At 34.6% G+C, this 16,715-nt stretch overlaps 1 protein-coding gene across 4 annotated transcripts in view; it reads right to left on the reverse strand.

Moving 5' to 3' along the window:
* Positions 1-16,715, reverse strand: part of WDR7 (WD repeat domain 7) — a 372,789-nt gene that overhangs the window by 234,070 nt on the left and 122,004 nt on the right. For 2 of the 4 annotated variants that reach the window (XM_003926046.4, XM_074383362.1), the window contains 3 exons: positions 9,071-9,169; positions 6,545-6,663; positions 4,453-4,576 (listed from right to left, as the gene is read on the reverse strand). In XM_003926046.4, coding sequence (XP_003926095.1) covers positions 4,453-4,576; positions 6,545-6,663; positions 9,071-9,169 — 342 coding nt within the window. The remainder of the gene's footprint in view (positions 1-4,452; positions 4,577-6,544; positions 6,664-9,070; positions 9,170-16,715) is intronic. The other 2 variants (XM_003926047.4, XM_074383363.1) reach the window with 1 other exon arrangement.

Consider the following 16,715-nt stretch of genomic DNA (forward strand, 5'->3'; position numbering starts at 1 on the left):
GAGTGGTCTAATTTATCATATATTTTTTAATATTTTGCCTATTTTTATGATTAAGAAGATTCCTATGCTAGAAACGGGTTTTGCATTTCTTTTTTTTTTTTTTTTTTTTTTTTTTTGAGACGGAGTTTTGCTCTTGTTACCCAGGCTGGAGTGCAATGGCACGATCTCGGCTCACCGCAACCTCTGCCTCCTGGGTTCAGGCAATTCTCCTGCCTCAGCCTCCTGAGTAGCTGGGATTACAGGCACGTGCCACCATGCCCAGCTAATTTTTTTTGTATTTTTAGTAGAGACGGGGTTTCACCATGTTGACCAGGATGGTCTCGATCTCTCGACCTCGTGATCCACCCGCCTCGGCCTCCCAGAGTGCTGGGATTACAGGCTTGAGCCACCGCGCCTGGCCGGGTTTTGCATTTCTAAAGCAATACTTCACAATGTAACTTGCCACAATGAACATCTCAAACATTAATGACAATGGTAGAGGCGATTTCAGTACAAGCACGTGGATGGCAGGCGTGGGCTGTCTACCAGCTGGCTCCCTAACCTTTTGATCCCTTCGGACAGCAAATCTGTTCAACAGCCCTATGTGGTCATTCCTCATTTGTTGTATGCTTTCTTCTCCTTTTATACGTTCAGAATCCCTACTCCCTTAGCTTGACACCCTTTGATTAAAATAGAAAGCTCACACTAAAGCAAACCAAAACGAGTTTTACACTCAATGTAAAAGTTCCAGAAAAGATTAATGTATTATATCAAGAGTTGTCAGTGCATGATGTTTCAGTTACAAGTAAAACGCATGTTTATCTTTCACTAAAAAAAAAAAAAAAATTACAATAAATGACAAGATCAAAGTTTTAAGTAAGCCAGCGGTTAGTTAATATATGAAGTACTCTGGGATACTATAATTAAATATAAAAGAGTTACATAAATACAAAACTTAAACATCTAACGTAACACTTACATAAATAGAAAGGTTCAAATATGACACAAGAAAAAGCCTACTTTACATTTAAACAGTGATGAGACCTATCAAAGAGTAATTCCTACAATTTTGTTGACTCCATTTTGTTACACATAACTTGGCTGCAAGCTAAATAACTATTTATTCTCCCACTTTCACCTCCATTTAAATCCAAGTATGCCAGAGTAAGCAGGACGGAATAAACAGTGGTTAATGTACTTTCTCACTTACAAGTGGGAGCTAAATTCTGAGTACACAAAGGCATACAGAGTGATATAATAGATTATGGAGACTCAAAATGGGGAAGGAGGAGGAGGGGTAAGGGATAACAAGACTACATATTGGGCACAATGTTCGGCAATGTGCACCTTTACCCTTCAGGTAAAAGGAGGCACTAAAATCTCAGACTCTACCACCTTACACTTCACTTCATCCAGGTAACCAAAAACCATTTATACACCAAAAGCTATTGAAATAAAAAATATACATTTTTTTTGAGACAGAGTTTTGCTCTTGTTGCCTAAGCTGGAGTACAATGGCACGATCTCGGCTCACTGCAACCTTCGCCTCCTGGGTTCAAGCAATTCTCCTGTGTCAGCCTCCTGAGTAGCTGGGATTACAGGCAGTTACCACCACGCCCAGCTAATTTTATATTTTTAGTAGAGACGGGGTTTCTCCATGTTGGCCAGGCTGGTCTCTAACTCCTGACCTCCGGTGATCCGCCCACCTCGGCCTCCTAAAGTGCTGGGATTACAGGCATGAGCCACCATGCCTGGCCAAAAAATAATTTTAAAAAAAGAATGGTAGTTACAAGAATAAGTATTGGAGTTCGTCACTTGGTAATGGAGGGACCTTCAGAAAATTCTTTAATCTCTCCTGGCCTCCATTAACTCATCTGAAAGAAAACAAAAGGCTCGGAGGCAGAGGCAGGGTGATGGCAATAGTGTGCATTTTACAAAGTTACTGTAATGGTTAAATAAAATAACACAGACCAGGTACTTAGCAGCAAAGCCTGATACAGAGAAAGTGTCCAATTAATGGTAGGAATTATTTTACTTATATTTTATTCTCTGTGGGCCTGCTAACAGACCTCTCACCAAGCAACATACACAGTTGTGGCACAGTTACAGGGAGTAATCTGTGGCTACATCACGCTCTTCACCTTGTAGCTAACTGATTCCCTTCTTCCCAGGAATAAAATAAAATGGCAACCATTACAATTGCTAATGGCATCTCTTTTTCCCAACCTTTTTTTCTTTCAAGAATACAACCCTGTACTAATCTTTGGTGTTTTTCTTAGACCTTTATAAGCAACCAGTAATCAAGGCTTACCAGTTATCTTTAATTCTACCCTATCTACATTTAGGTCTGGATCCCATAACTCCCTTCTACAATAGCCTCCCAGCTACTTATTCTACTTTTATCAATTCCTCTACTTCACAGTAGTCCATTCTAAAAATGCCTTAAAAGCATGACTTGATATTTCCTTAATAGCACTCTCCTTCTATAAACATTCTTCAGTGACTTGCCATTGTCTATTTTCACCTTCAACCAACTCTATAAGTACTACAGTCATAGTTCAACCTTAACTTTGAGGATCTTGTATTCAATAAAGTTTATGATGAGCTAATCATCTAACTCTATTTTCTGGAATATTATAAAGTTAATGCCCATAAATTTTAAAAAAAAGTATTCTTTGTTCATAAACAAGGCTGTCAGGGGAGTTAATAGAGGGTGAATCTCGTCCCTTAGGCTTCTAAAGTTAGAGGTCAGAGCCTATATCCCACCAAGACCTAGATAATGGGAGATGACCCAAATCTAACAAGTGGGTTCAGATGCCAGGCAGCCAAAAACAGTTATAGATGACCACTACCGTAAGTGACCTAAATACACACATGAGGTGCATTATACCAGGACTATGCCCTAAAAGAACTGAGCAAATATATTCTTGAACAATGAATACTTTTTCCAGACTACCTTCTCATATACTCAAAGACAGAGCTCTTTTCATCCAAATCCTATTTTTTTAAGTTTTTTATACATTCTGGAAATTTAAAAATATACACATATTTTTAAAAGAATCTTAAGCCTAACACCTTACATGGAGTCCATGTTTAGATGCACTGTTTTTTTAACTTAATTTGCTTTATTAAAATAGAAAAAATTCCCAGTAAGCAAATGACACCTATATTCACTGAGTAAATATTTTATTGCTCAAACAATTAAGAATTTTAACTAGAGCTGTTAATATGTGATATTTTGTTTATATGTGAAATATATTTTTGCATTTTTATGAAGTATTCAACAAATGAATCATGCTTACTATGGGCTAGGAATTGTTCTATGCACTTAACAAAGATTAACTCATGCTACACACATAATAATCCTATAAAGTCCTATTATCATCATCTTTATTTCAGCTGCGATAAAACTGAGACTAAGAAAGCTTAAGAAAAGTGCCCAAGGTCACATGCTTGATTAAACATCCCCTATAGTCACCACTGGCAAAGATATCGTAGAGTTAAACCAACTGTTAACAGTTATAAATCTTTCAGAATTTTGTTTTCATTTTCCTTCTTGTACAATAACGTACTGTCCATCTGGATATACGTAATGAGTACTTCATTACCAAGAATAACTGGTATTGGTAAAGGGTCATTTAAAATGAGTCCACTTAAAACCCAGGCCAAATTTTAATAATAAACAGGTTTTTTTTAACTTTCATTAAGGCTTTATCTTTCAAAATTGAAACTAATTTATAATGAATATAGTCATTATATTAATAACCGAGAGACCTTCAAAAATTTCTTTAGTAACTAAATTTTTTTTTAGAAAAATACAAAACAAACCAAATGAACTGGAAATGAGTACGCTCTCTCTGTGAAGAAAAAAGTGATAGCAAAATACAACTTTTTTCCAATGTGCATTCAAGCTAACATAATTATAAAGATTTTATTTTGCAAAAGAATATTCAAAACATTTCAATCGTTTTTCTAACCCTTTCAAATTATACTCTAAGAGATCTATCCATCAAAATCCTTCCCAATTTTCTCTTGCTAAATAGTGCATGAGCCTAACTCTACCAGATCTTTGTTTTTTAAGGATTCACAATTCCAACTTCAACTAGCAAGAGAATCTACCTCTGAGCTTACATATCAGCAGATCAATATCTAACAAGCTGGCATCCAAAAGCGTAATAATGCAATGGGCAGAGGCACATGTTAGTATTAGAATCGGATGGGGAAGTTTATAAGAAGTCAGTTCATTATGAAAATTTTGATATAGACAACCATTGCCTTTTGTTTTTTAAAGCAAGTTACAAACTACAGAGATTCAGAAAATAATAAAGCAGAATTTGAGTATCTATTCTTTTCACTTTAAGGTTAAAGACTCACTTTTGTTGCTGGGTAGTAGCATATACGTTTGTGAGTATAGGTACTTTTTCTACATATGCCTGCAAAGCTTTTAAATAAAAGAAACATGAGCACTCTTACGTGATATGACGTGGTCTATGTACTGAGGTAGGTAAGGAGCCCAGGCATCGATGGCTTCCTTCCTGCCTGCCTGCTCAATTCTTCTCAGTTCTGCTAGAAGCAGGGCCTGTGCGGCTTCTCTCACCTAAGACCGTAGACCCAAATGCAAAAGCAGAAAGTGGATTAGTTGAGGAGGTAATTATAAACTAGAAAATTTATAATGAAATGAAGCTAGAAAGCATAAAAACCATATTTACATGAAAAAAAAAACCTATTAACCAAATCAGGTAACTATTTAAAAATTAGATGCTAGCAAATCAAAGACATTTTAATTGTTGATTTCACTGAAAAATATTTTAACACTAATGGAAAGATTAGGTTTCAACAGTTTAATCATCTTTGGGGTTAAGACTTCATTTTCCAAAGCATTCTTGAACTATAATATAGCATTTTACTTTTAAAATTTCTATGTTAACATTATCGTTAAGCCACTGTGAGAGCTATTAAATTTGGGTTTTTAGCTTGAAGAAACTTAACCTTATCTATTTAATTTCTTCATGTTATATATACTAAGTAGATACTATTTATACAAATATGTATAAATTAACATGATTCATGTATACCTAAGACATACTTAAATAATTTGTTTTTGACAAATAAGTAAATATATTCTTGTATAAAGACGTAAATTCTTTTAGTTGTATAGAGGAAATCACTTTTCAAAATTATATACATTTTTCTTTCAATGTAGCTACAACTTTTATTTTGCAGTTTTGATTTAGTTTTATTTTGGCAAAAAAGCCACAGACATGAAGTCAAAAAAGCTAGTCAATTATTAAGTGATGTACCAACTTATTAACTCTTTTTTTTTTTCTGAGAACAAGTCTTGTCCTGTCGCCCAGGCTGGAGTGCCATGGCATGATCTTGGCTCACCGCAACTTCCACTTCCTGGGCTCAAGTGATTTTCGTGCCTCAGCCTCCTGAGCAGCTGGGTCTATAGGCATGTGCCACTACGCCCTGGCTTTTTTTTTTTTTTTTTGTATGTTTAGTAGAGACAGGGTTTCGCCACAATGCCCAGGTCTCACCTGCCTGGGCCTCTCAAAGTGCTGGGATTTACAGGCTTGAGCCACCACACCTGGCCTATTAACTGTTTATAATTGAAAAGATAACTCAGCAGCATCTAAATAAGAGTTCCAGTAAAAAAGGTGCTTTTAAGTATAAGTGACTTCTGAAGTGAATTCAAAATATTAGTCAAGGAAAATATTAGTACTGTGCGATACCACTTGAAGTTGAGGGAAGAAAGTCCAGGAAAGAAGTATATTACTTGTACTTACATTTCAGAAATTAAGAATCCTGAATAATATAAACTGCTATGGCTATACAGGTCAAACACCATAATAAGGAAAATCTTTATTAAACATTTCCAAGTCCTCGGTAATATTATATTCCAAGTAATATTCAATGCAGAATAAGGCCATTAACATAAAATGAAGGCTGCTATTTATTGAGCTCCTACCATGTGTCAGGCTCTGTACTTCTTGTTTTACTTGCATCATCTGATTTGGTAATGACAGCAATCCCATGAGGAATATATTATTATCCCCACTTTACAAATGAGCTTTAAATAGGTTAAGTAAATTGTCCAGGGTCACAGTTAATAATTGGTGGTACTGATATTTAAACCCAGGTCTCTTCTAATTCCAAGGCTTCCTTTTCCAGTAACACAGTATCTTTCATTTAAATATGGCTGCTCAATGAGAATTTGTGTGATGATATTGAGTTTGTATTTCTGGGGGAGGCAGGTTTATGTATTTGTTTATGCATGTGTGTGTATGATCTGTACAGAAACCAAACTTAAGAAATAGCTCCATAAAGTATACAAGACTATCAAACAGTCACTGAATTATTTTAAAAGTAAACAAATAAACCAGCTGGAACATTACTGGTTGGTACAAAAGCTGAAAAAGAAAACAAATCAGGAATCCACATTTTCTATCACATAATGAACAAATTATAAATCAGATAAACACTAATCATTTTTGTTTCAAGTTTATATTTTTGTCCAACGCATTTTTAATATTTTTGTTTTTTATCTTTATCACCTCAGCATTACCTCCAAGCATCGATCTTGCCATCTTCGGGCCAGCATCTCCAGAAGGGGAGGCCTAAATTTATCCAATCCCAACAGGTCTGGCAGCATAACACAGTGCATAGCGGCTAACTGACTCCAACCTGTCAAAAAATGTCATATGTTAAAAACACTTTAAACATTTTGGCATTTCCTAAGTCAAAAGTTCTTTATGTAAGCATACCAAAAACAAAAAAGGCAGATACGCTAAGTTACATTACAAATGATTTCAATTTAATAATAGACATTTTGTACAAGGAATTATACTAAATGTATTTCATCCCTAAATCATGTAATTTGTGCCTGTAAGAATTCTCAACATCTTAAAACAAATAAATTTCCACATGAAGTATATTCGAATTCACAAGAAAAACACATTTATAAAACATATTAAAGAATGGTAAAACACAGAAACAAAGACATATCAGAGCAATAGACTTGAAACCACTGTCAGTTAAAAGGGCATTCACACAGATATCCAAAGATAGGTTTATGTCACTTAAGGTGCTCTGTGTGTTACTATTGTTTAGCCAAAAGAGATGTCCTCCCTTTCTGTCAGAGGACCTCTCATTAAGGTACTTACTGACCGCCTTTCTTACAAAATGAATCAGTTATTTCATCACAATCATAACTGATATAAGTAATATAACCCACAATTCTGAGAGAAAAAAATGAATTCAGACATTCCACAAAATAAAAATCTGATTATTCAAACTTTACAAAATCTTAAACATGGTTAGACCTAATCTATGAGAATAAAAGTTACTTTTTCCTAAAATTCTAATTCACAATATGGAACTTGATTATAGGAAAAAAGATAAATACTGTATGCCAATGCGATATTTAAAAGTATTAGATAACAGACATGCTCAAATAATCACTTCAACCCTATTTTAAAGGTATGGGAAAAATATATATACAACAAATGCCTCATCAAATTATAGATGAGGCCACTATTAACCCATGAAAGTTACCATTACCTCCTAGGGATAATAAAGACAAGTTATCAAGGATGGCTGCAAACTGTCTGCTATCATATTACAAGGTGAAATATCTGTGAACACAGAATTTTAGCAAATCAGTGTTTTGAAATAATCTAAACTGTAACCTTCTTAAAATAATGACAAAGACCTTACCATAAAACTTTAAATAATTATTGGAATTGTTAAAGGGAGTGAGAGAGGGAGAGAGAGAGACTGACATGCCACTTATCTAAAGATTCATCCTTTTAGTGAGGAAATTCTTATCAACTAATAAACATGTCATTACATTACTTAAGGTGATGGGAACATATTTTAGATTATAACATTTACAACAGAGGGAGATATACTTTATATATACATGTATGTATATACCTAGTAATTTCCTAAAGTATTTCAATGTTTCATATAAGTAAAAAGTATATTCATGAGCTAAATTTTAGTATGATGATGATTCTCACCAAGGCCCAAATTCTAACCGTGTATTTTTGAATTAACAAATATTGTAACAAATGTGACCCTAATTATTTTTGCTAAAATTCAGTCTTAACATACAAACCTTAGTACAGTTCTATGACAAGGAAACCAAAAATAAAGTTATACTTTTAAGTCTCCATGTTTTCTTTCCAAAGGAGTGGTACTTGCTGCCTGGGCTCTGAACTTTATAGACATTGCAACGTTCCTTCCATTTGAATGGACTAGCAATATTGCTTTTTCATAAAGAGCCAGGTCTTCCTGTTACAGTTTTAATTTGGAAAATTTCTTCCTTTTTATATTATGCAAAGTGGTAACTACAAACACAATGAAGACAGTAGATTTAACTCAGAGCTCACGTTTCATTAAGCTTCCAGGCAGTACAAATAATCCTAGAAAATCTTATGGAATAAAGGTTTGTAGATCCAATTCCCATTTTCAGAGCTCCAAAAATACTTTTGACTTGTGTTACCCCCACAGAGATAATATGGTAGCCCAACTACACCTTAAATACTGAAATAATGAATTTTTGCCTGAGCCTAAAACAGAAAACTAGGAGAACAGGTAAATTCCTATCGGTCTGTAATTACTGATGCCAATAATCTGAAGACTTTTCCAATGAGAATGTTAATTAAGAAACTCCCTAACAACTCCCTCTAACTAGCATACACAACTGTGTAAAGAGAGCAAAGTGTGTCTGTCACCAAGTTATGATACATAAAATACATCCATTAGCTCTAATGCCAGAGATCACATGGCCAACATCATTACAAAAACCAATCCACCTTTAACACTGACTTTACATCAAAGATTGGCATATTTGCACTTCCTTAACAGTTTTTTGATTATAGGAAACATGGTTTATACCTGCCAGGGGTAATGTTACATTTTTCTAACTGGCTCTTGTCATTGACATTAGCAAATAAAGTCATAAAATGGGAACTTCAGAATCTCATACATAACAAAGCAGATGAATGTATAACTCAGATAAAAAGAACATGTCTGTTAGAATAAAGCACAGATTGAGAGAAAGTTGTTAGGAAGTTGAGAGAGATACCTTCATTTACTAAGAAACAGGTATGTAAAGCAGGAGCAGAAGCAGGGTCAGAGCCAGAGTGATCAGCATCAGACCGAGCGGAAACGACAGGTGCAGCAACTTGCAGAGGAAAAGAGAAGAAATAAAGAGGAGAGAATTGAGGTACAGCAGTTTCTGAAAAAAAGCTTAGTATTAGTGAAGAATGAAAAACAAAGTTGGCAAAACAGAGAATGTGGGAACTGAAACGATGTTTTCATCAGAAGGGCATGATCATTAAAGATTACAGCAGAAAAATGATATATTTTATTGAACAGTAATCACAATAGAGTTCAAATTCCTCTTAAAGTGAAAATCTAATATTCTGATAAATGTATTGACGAATACAAAACATAGCTCTAAAACAACTAAAGCCATAATGGAAAAAATGATAACATTAAAAATTAGCAAAAATGTTATTTAATGTTTAAAATGTATCACTTAATAAAAAGTTTGTTGGTCTTCATATTGTCAGTTACATTTTTCTAATAGTTTATTCTCTGACATGTGTAAATTATTTTTAAATTTACAAACCAATATTCACTGAGATCACTTCAACTTTTCACTTTTATGAAAACTCAATTAAAAATATCCCAATTTGCAAAGAATATATATACCATATATACCATGTTTAACTCATAGAATCCTAACAGGTTCATTCATTGAAGTGTTTTTTAAAAATTATTTTAAAATGCCTCATACACTAAAAAAGGTTTTGTGAATTTTATAATTCTTATAGAGGTACCAATTCACTCCCTACCCACCCCCAATAAAGTTATGTTGCCAAGAAAATGTTTCAGCTTAAATTATCATATGAAAAAGTAAAGGGACCGTATGGCACACACATTCTACAACTGGAGGTCAATGTTAAGATTTAGAGGTCACCATTTGACACTTCCTTCCTATGGCGAAATTACCATATGTCATGCACAAGCATCTTCAAATTAATCCCTCTCCTTTCTTCTGTCATTGAACAGCTATAGGTTTGGGCTCCTGAACAGATTAAGCATTGTCGACTGAATGATATGTTTGCTTTTCATGCAGTGAAGTTCTTTTGTGACAACAGGACAGCTGCATGAAAACAACGTTTTCATAATTTCCACACGAATGCATCCTAATGTCAATCAGGCACGTGTGAGGTAAACAGCAGAACCAAAAGTAGTCCATGAAAAGTGACACAAAAAGAAAACTCTAACTCCATAAACCCTAAGAAGCACGTCTTGCACATATCAAAGTATCATCTGTGAAATTCTAATTCTTATTATAAGAGACCCGGTTTTTGTTCTTTCTGATATTACAATTATTTTATAATGTTATACTTACGAAAGAAATAGAGCTGCTTTTAATTCTATAATTTCATAAAATCTACAAACTCCATTACAAAGTAATCTTGCAAAGAAATACCAAATATTTTTATATTCCATAGAATAATTTTATTTTTTACTTATCATTTTTAATTACAAATTCAGTGATTATGACCTATAAATTATTCATCCTCCATGCAAAAAGTTGGTAAGCCTTGGTAGCAAGGAGCAAATTTTCAGGTTTTAGTTTTTGTTCTATCAAAATGTTCCTCTGGTGGCTTGAATTAGGACTTTTCTATAATTTCATTTTTTCAAAAATGGGGAGAAATTATTATCCCTGGAAAGGCTGTGTTAATTTTATATGGTTTTACCCTTAATTCTGAAAGGACAATAGAATGAGAGGGTGAAGAAATTCAATGGAAAGAAGTTTAGGATGGAGTGGTCATTACCCTAACATAGGTTAAATAAGTAGTCGGATTGTTTCACATAAGGAACAAGTGTAAAGGGAAACTAGAAACGTTACTGGCAGAAGTGCTAGAGTAAGCATATGTCTTACTGCAATATTGTTCAACATATGTAACTATTTTTAAGGAAAGAAAAAACGGATCCTGGGTATTGTATTTTTGAAGTCATATTTAAATGACATTTCATTTAGGAAAAAAAAGCCCCTGACACTCTTCCTTGAATAAATTTTGTGGGCACTAAAAATCAAGAAAATATTGTAATAGAAATCAAGGAATCAGATTTACTATGCTTTAAAAATCTCTCATCTCCACCAAAAAGTATTTTATTCATACTACTTCACAAACGAAACAGCAAACTCTAGAGCACTTACACAATTCATCAAGAAATTAACCTCTGCTACAGCTTTTACAACTGTCTATAAAAAAAAATCAGCAAGTAGCCAAAATAAATTATTTCCAAAAAGCTTGATTTAATAAATAAATCGGAGGTTTCATGGGGCACTGAATATGAAAGACTTATACCATAAAACACCATCAAGCATTTGATTTCTTAACAGAAAAGCTACTATGTATGTCACCTATCAATTTGCTTCTCCCATTAAGGATTAGCAAAACATAAGGGAAAACAGTTTTAGCACAGCTTCAACATAGTGACAGAACTAACACAGTGCCATTATTATTTTATCTGAACCTCTTTCAAATGCTTACTCTCATAAGACAGGTAAAGATAAACCTGTGTGACATGTATATGCACACATCTACCCCAGCTTCCCCCTAAACAGCAATACACACCATACTCAATATTACAACATCCCTAGATTCTGCTTCCCAACAGGTATATTTCAGTTTTTAATTGAAATCTGATTCTAAGCTACCCTTAAATTTGATTCTAAACCACTCCCACTGTGATATTAAAAATATTTTATAGGACAGAAAGTTAACATACGAGTGGTAAGTGCTCCACACATACTGTTCTAAATCTCGGTACCTCCTATCACACATATACAAATAGCCCTTTTCAATATATTTTTCAGAGAAAAAAATTTAGAAAGTACAAAAAATGCGATGCTTAAAAAACTAAGTTTATAAAGCTTAATACTAAAAAAAGAATAAAATTAGTTACTGATGAGTCCTTTTAAAGTATTTCATGGTAATCATGATGTCATGGGAAGGGTGGGTGAGGGGAGAGAAGGAAGAAGAGAAGAAAGAAAACATGAAAAAATTACAAGTTAAGAAATTTTGTAGAATTAACCACCATATACTTAACATAAAGGCATTCATCACCAAGTCTGCACCTAGTCCAGATATTACAGAGAAACAATTGGCTTTTTAGAAGTTTTCCTTTGTGTTAATACTTTTTATGTTTTAGGTAGAAGGGCATTTTAGCCATCTTTTAAATCAACAGGAAACATTAAGATAAATCATTAATTCAGCTTTCATTGCCTCTTTTTTAATGCCTCACTTTTTGAGGTACAAAACTAGGTAAAGCAACTACGTGTTTGGTTAAGCATAATATATCTTATCTTCAATGCTTTATGCAATTACCATAATTAATTCACTAACTTTGCTATGAATGCAAAATTCACAAGAAAACTCTAATTCTCCTAATTCCTTGTTATCTGAAAAATTTCCATTCGATATTTCCTAATGCCAAAAAGATTACAAAAAGCTATACCAATACATTTAACTACTATCATGACTAGAAGATTAGAAAACAAATACATTAGTAATGATCAAAAAAGTTTCCTCTCTAAAGAAAGGAAGGCTTCAACCTTGTATGTGTAGTAATCATAAAGACTGTGTGTCTTAGAGCCCCATTATAATGCTATCCTTTAGCATAATACTACCAGATGCAGATAAAAACAAAAGTGCCTCATAAGGGGGCATATTACTATTTCAGGAATCCTAACTCATTAAACTAATCGGCAAAATATGCCCAATGAGCTAGAGCTATTTTGTTATTATACAAGAAGGCACTGAGCTTTAATTCTGCGTATTTTAATATGTCCAATAGAATTGGCAGCTCATGCAACATGTATGCCAATAATATAAGCACAGTTTTAATAAGTCAAACAGTATTAAAAAGCTCATTTTGAATACAGGATTCCACTGCCCCATCCCCATGTATGGCTCCTGAGAGGAAATCATTTTCAACCATTTAAACTATTTCTTAGAGCATTTACTTCCATATTACTAAATAATACAATATGCTAATCCTGCAATTTCTGGATTTACCAAATCTACACATTAGCTATTGGTTACTGTGGAAGATGATTTAACTTTGACAAGCCACATCTATTAACTAATCTTCTTTCCTTTATTTCCAATATAAACTATTTTATATAGATTTTTATTATTTTATATATCTCGCTATATCAATGATCATTTATATAGAGAGATAAGTGTCTATATGGAATTAATGTTCAATGTTGACTCAGATAGTTTACTAAGATCATATTTCCTTCCATGGACACCGTCCTGGGTTTTTTTCTGAATTTAAAAATTGTATTTTCTCCCCATTTGCCTTCTTTTCTATGTACCTATTTCTAAGTTAAACCCTTCAACAGCTTCTCAATGATTTCCCACATAGCAGTATCATTTTCTCACGAACCATCTCTTCGGAAGTCATCTCACATCCCTGCTCATGTCTGCCATGAGGCTGCCATCCCGAGACCTCCCTTCACTGTCATCCTGTCCATTCTCCCTCAGTGCTCTCTTCAATGGGTTCCCCACTTCCTGGGCCCCGTGCTTTATTTTTCTTTGGTTTACTTCTTTATTCTGATGGAGCACATCTTGTAAAACCTTGCTGAGAAAAGGTACTCAATATGGTAATAGTTAATTTTTTAAGACTATGAGGTCTGAAATTACCATTATTCTGCCTTTTTATTTGACTGAGAGTTTGCATTCAGAATTCTAAAAATGCAAAAATCATCTTTCCTTGAGGTTTTTTTTGTGTGTGTGACAGGATCTTGTTCTGTTGCCCAGGTTGGAGTTCGGTGATGTGATCACAGCTCGCTGCAGCCTCAACCACCCAGTCTCAAGCCATCCTCCCAACCTCAGCATCCCAAGTAGCTGGGAATACAGGTGCACACTGTCACACCTGGTTAATTTCTGTTTTTGTTTGTTTGTTTGTTTTGGTAGAGATGGGGTTTCGTCGTATCACCCAGGCTGATCTCAAACTCTTGGATTCAAACAATCCGCCTACCTCAGCCTCCCAAATTACTGGGATTAAAAGCATGAGCCACCACACTCCGCCTTTCCTCCACATTTGTAAGAAACATGTATCTTCTAACCAATCTCCATAGTCCTCTCTTTAGCTTAGAGTTGCTGTTAGGAAGGCCAATAACATTTTTACTCCTGATATATAACTAATGGAACTGTTAAAGTTAGTCCAAATGTTTCAAGAAACAATACAGAGAAAATGAACATCATTTAAGTAGTATGATCATGTAACAGAGATGTATTTGGAAACTAAGGATAAAAGCAATTATATCAGCAGCTACGATAATGTCAAATATACTACTTATACAATGTTAAAGTTTTTGTGGTATTGGTATTTCTAGACACTGCATTTCATAAATAAATTCCTATCTGAGTAGTTACTGCAGAGTTCTTGGGCAATGTGGGCATAATTGTTTGTATCAGTCGTTGTAGGGAATAAATGGAAAACGCAGAAGAATGTGCATGGTATATACTAAGTAAATACATTTAGTCATGTTACAAATTGATTCATCCTGGTGCTGATACAAACAATATATAAAATCCTTATATAAGTGATGGACTCATTAATAATCTAGACCCTTTGCATTAGATAGAGAACCACCAACTGAACACATTTAGAAGCAATGTAGAAATGCAATGTCCAAACATTCTAAGGAAAAAAAAAAAAAAGGATAACCTTAAAACACCATAAAAGAAGAACACCAAAACTAAGGGCAAAAGGGCAGTACAAAAGGTGCAGGCGGCAGAAAGGCAAGGACTTACCAGAGCAGAATGAATTAACAGCCCAAGAAGGCACTCTGACAAAACAACAGGCACACAAGACAACATATGAAGGTGCTCACGTTTGAAAAATACAGTCACACTACTTCACCTGTAGATCACCATTAGATTGTATCAGAAATGCAAAAAAACACAGATGTGATGAAAACTTTATCTCGGCCTATAACTCATATCAAAAAGTCAAAAAACAGACAAAGTTTCTGTAAAAGGTCTCCCTCATTACTAACATCCAAAATAAACCAATGAATTCTCTAAGACCAAGAACCATGGGGAGAGAGTTCATTATTGTAAAAGATAAATTTATAACAAACACCAACTTGAATTTGGTATATGAAGGCTATTAAAATTTTCTACTTCACTAAACACTAAATAAGTGACAATTACTATATGTCAGTATTGAGCTAAGTATACAAAAACACACGAAGATTAGACAAAGTATCTGCCCTCAAGGCACTCATTGTCTAGAAGAGTATATAATAACCAATTAAAATATTATCATAAGACACTCATCTGGATTTTCTCCAATAGATATAAGCACCTGAGGGCAGAGATTTGTCAGCCCTTATAGCTTCAGCACTAGTTATTGACATATTGACTCTAGAAACATAAAGAGAAGGTTATCTACAGATGCATTCATTCAGTAAACATTTGCTGACCTGCTATCAGCCACTGTTTCAAGCATTTGAGATAAAACACTAAACAAAACAGAAAAAAATGTCCCTACCCTTTGAGCTTCCACAGCACATCAAATGGGTACACCAATTTAAAAAAATAAAGACACAGAAGGTCAAGCCCACAAAATTTTAAGGGATTCTCAGATCCATTCCTTAATCCAATATATGGACTAGGTTAAGCACAATTTATTTCTCTATAAATCCTGGAAAAGAATGGTGATTAAACTATTGGTTAATTTATACAAATCTTTCCTGAGATAATTTAACAATAACTACCTTTACTTCTAAGTTTAGACAACCTAAATTGAACCCATTTCTGAAAAATAAAATTGAAAGAACATAACATAATCTTAAACTTTACATTGCTTAAACTTGCTTGGGTACCTCCCACTAAGTAAAGATGCAACTACCAAACATAAAGATGTGGTCACAATCAAGATAAGCACCAGAGACACAGACCAGAGACTTATGTCATGAGATTTATGAACAGAGAGAAATACAGTACACTAGAACATAAAACAGTCAGACATAGAGACAGAGGCTCACTCCTGTAATGGCAGCACTTTGGGAGGTCAGGGTGAGAGGATCACTAGAGCCCAGGAGTTCAAAACCAGACTGGGAAACATAGTTAAACTCCACTTTTACAAAAAATTTAACTGGGCATGGTGGCCTGTGACTATAGTCCCAGCTATTCAGGAGGCTGAGGCAGGAGGACTGGTTGAGCCCGGGAGGTTGAGGCTGCAGTAAGCCATGATTGCACCACTGCAGTACAGCCTATGTGACAGAGTGAAACTCTGTCTCAAAGGGAAAAAGAAGGTAGAAAAGCTTAATACCATGAGCAGATTTAGGGCTATATTTACCATGGATAGGTGTGGTTATTTGATATCACCGATCTCTTTTTCTCTAGTAGCACATTTCAAAAACTGCAAAATCAAGTGTCTAAAAAATAAACTGTATGGAAAAAAGTAGGTAACAGCCAGGCACGGTGGCTCACACCTGTAATCCCAGCACTTTGGGAGGCTCAGGTGGGTGGATTATCGGAGATCAGGAGTTCCAGACCAGCCTGGCCAACATGGTAAAACCTTGTCTCCACTAAAAATACAGAAATTAGCCAGGCATGGTGGCAGGTGCCTATAATTCCAGTTGCTTGGGAGGCTGAGGCAGGAGAATTGCTTGAACCCAGGAG

This window comes from Saimiri boliviensis, chromosome 13, assembly GCF_048565385.1.
Source record: "Saimiri boliviensis isolate mSaiBol1 chromosome 13, mSaiBol1.pri, whole genome shotgun sequence".
NCBI lineage: Eukaryota > Metazoa > Chordata > Mammalia > Primates > Cebidae > Saimiri > Saimiri boliviensis.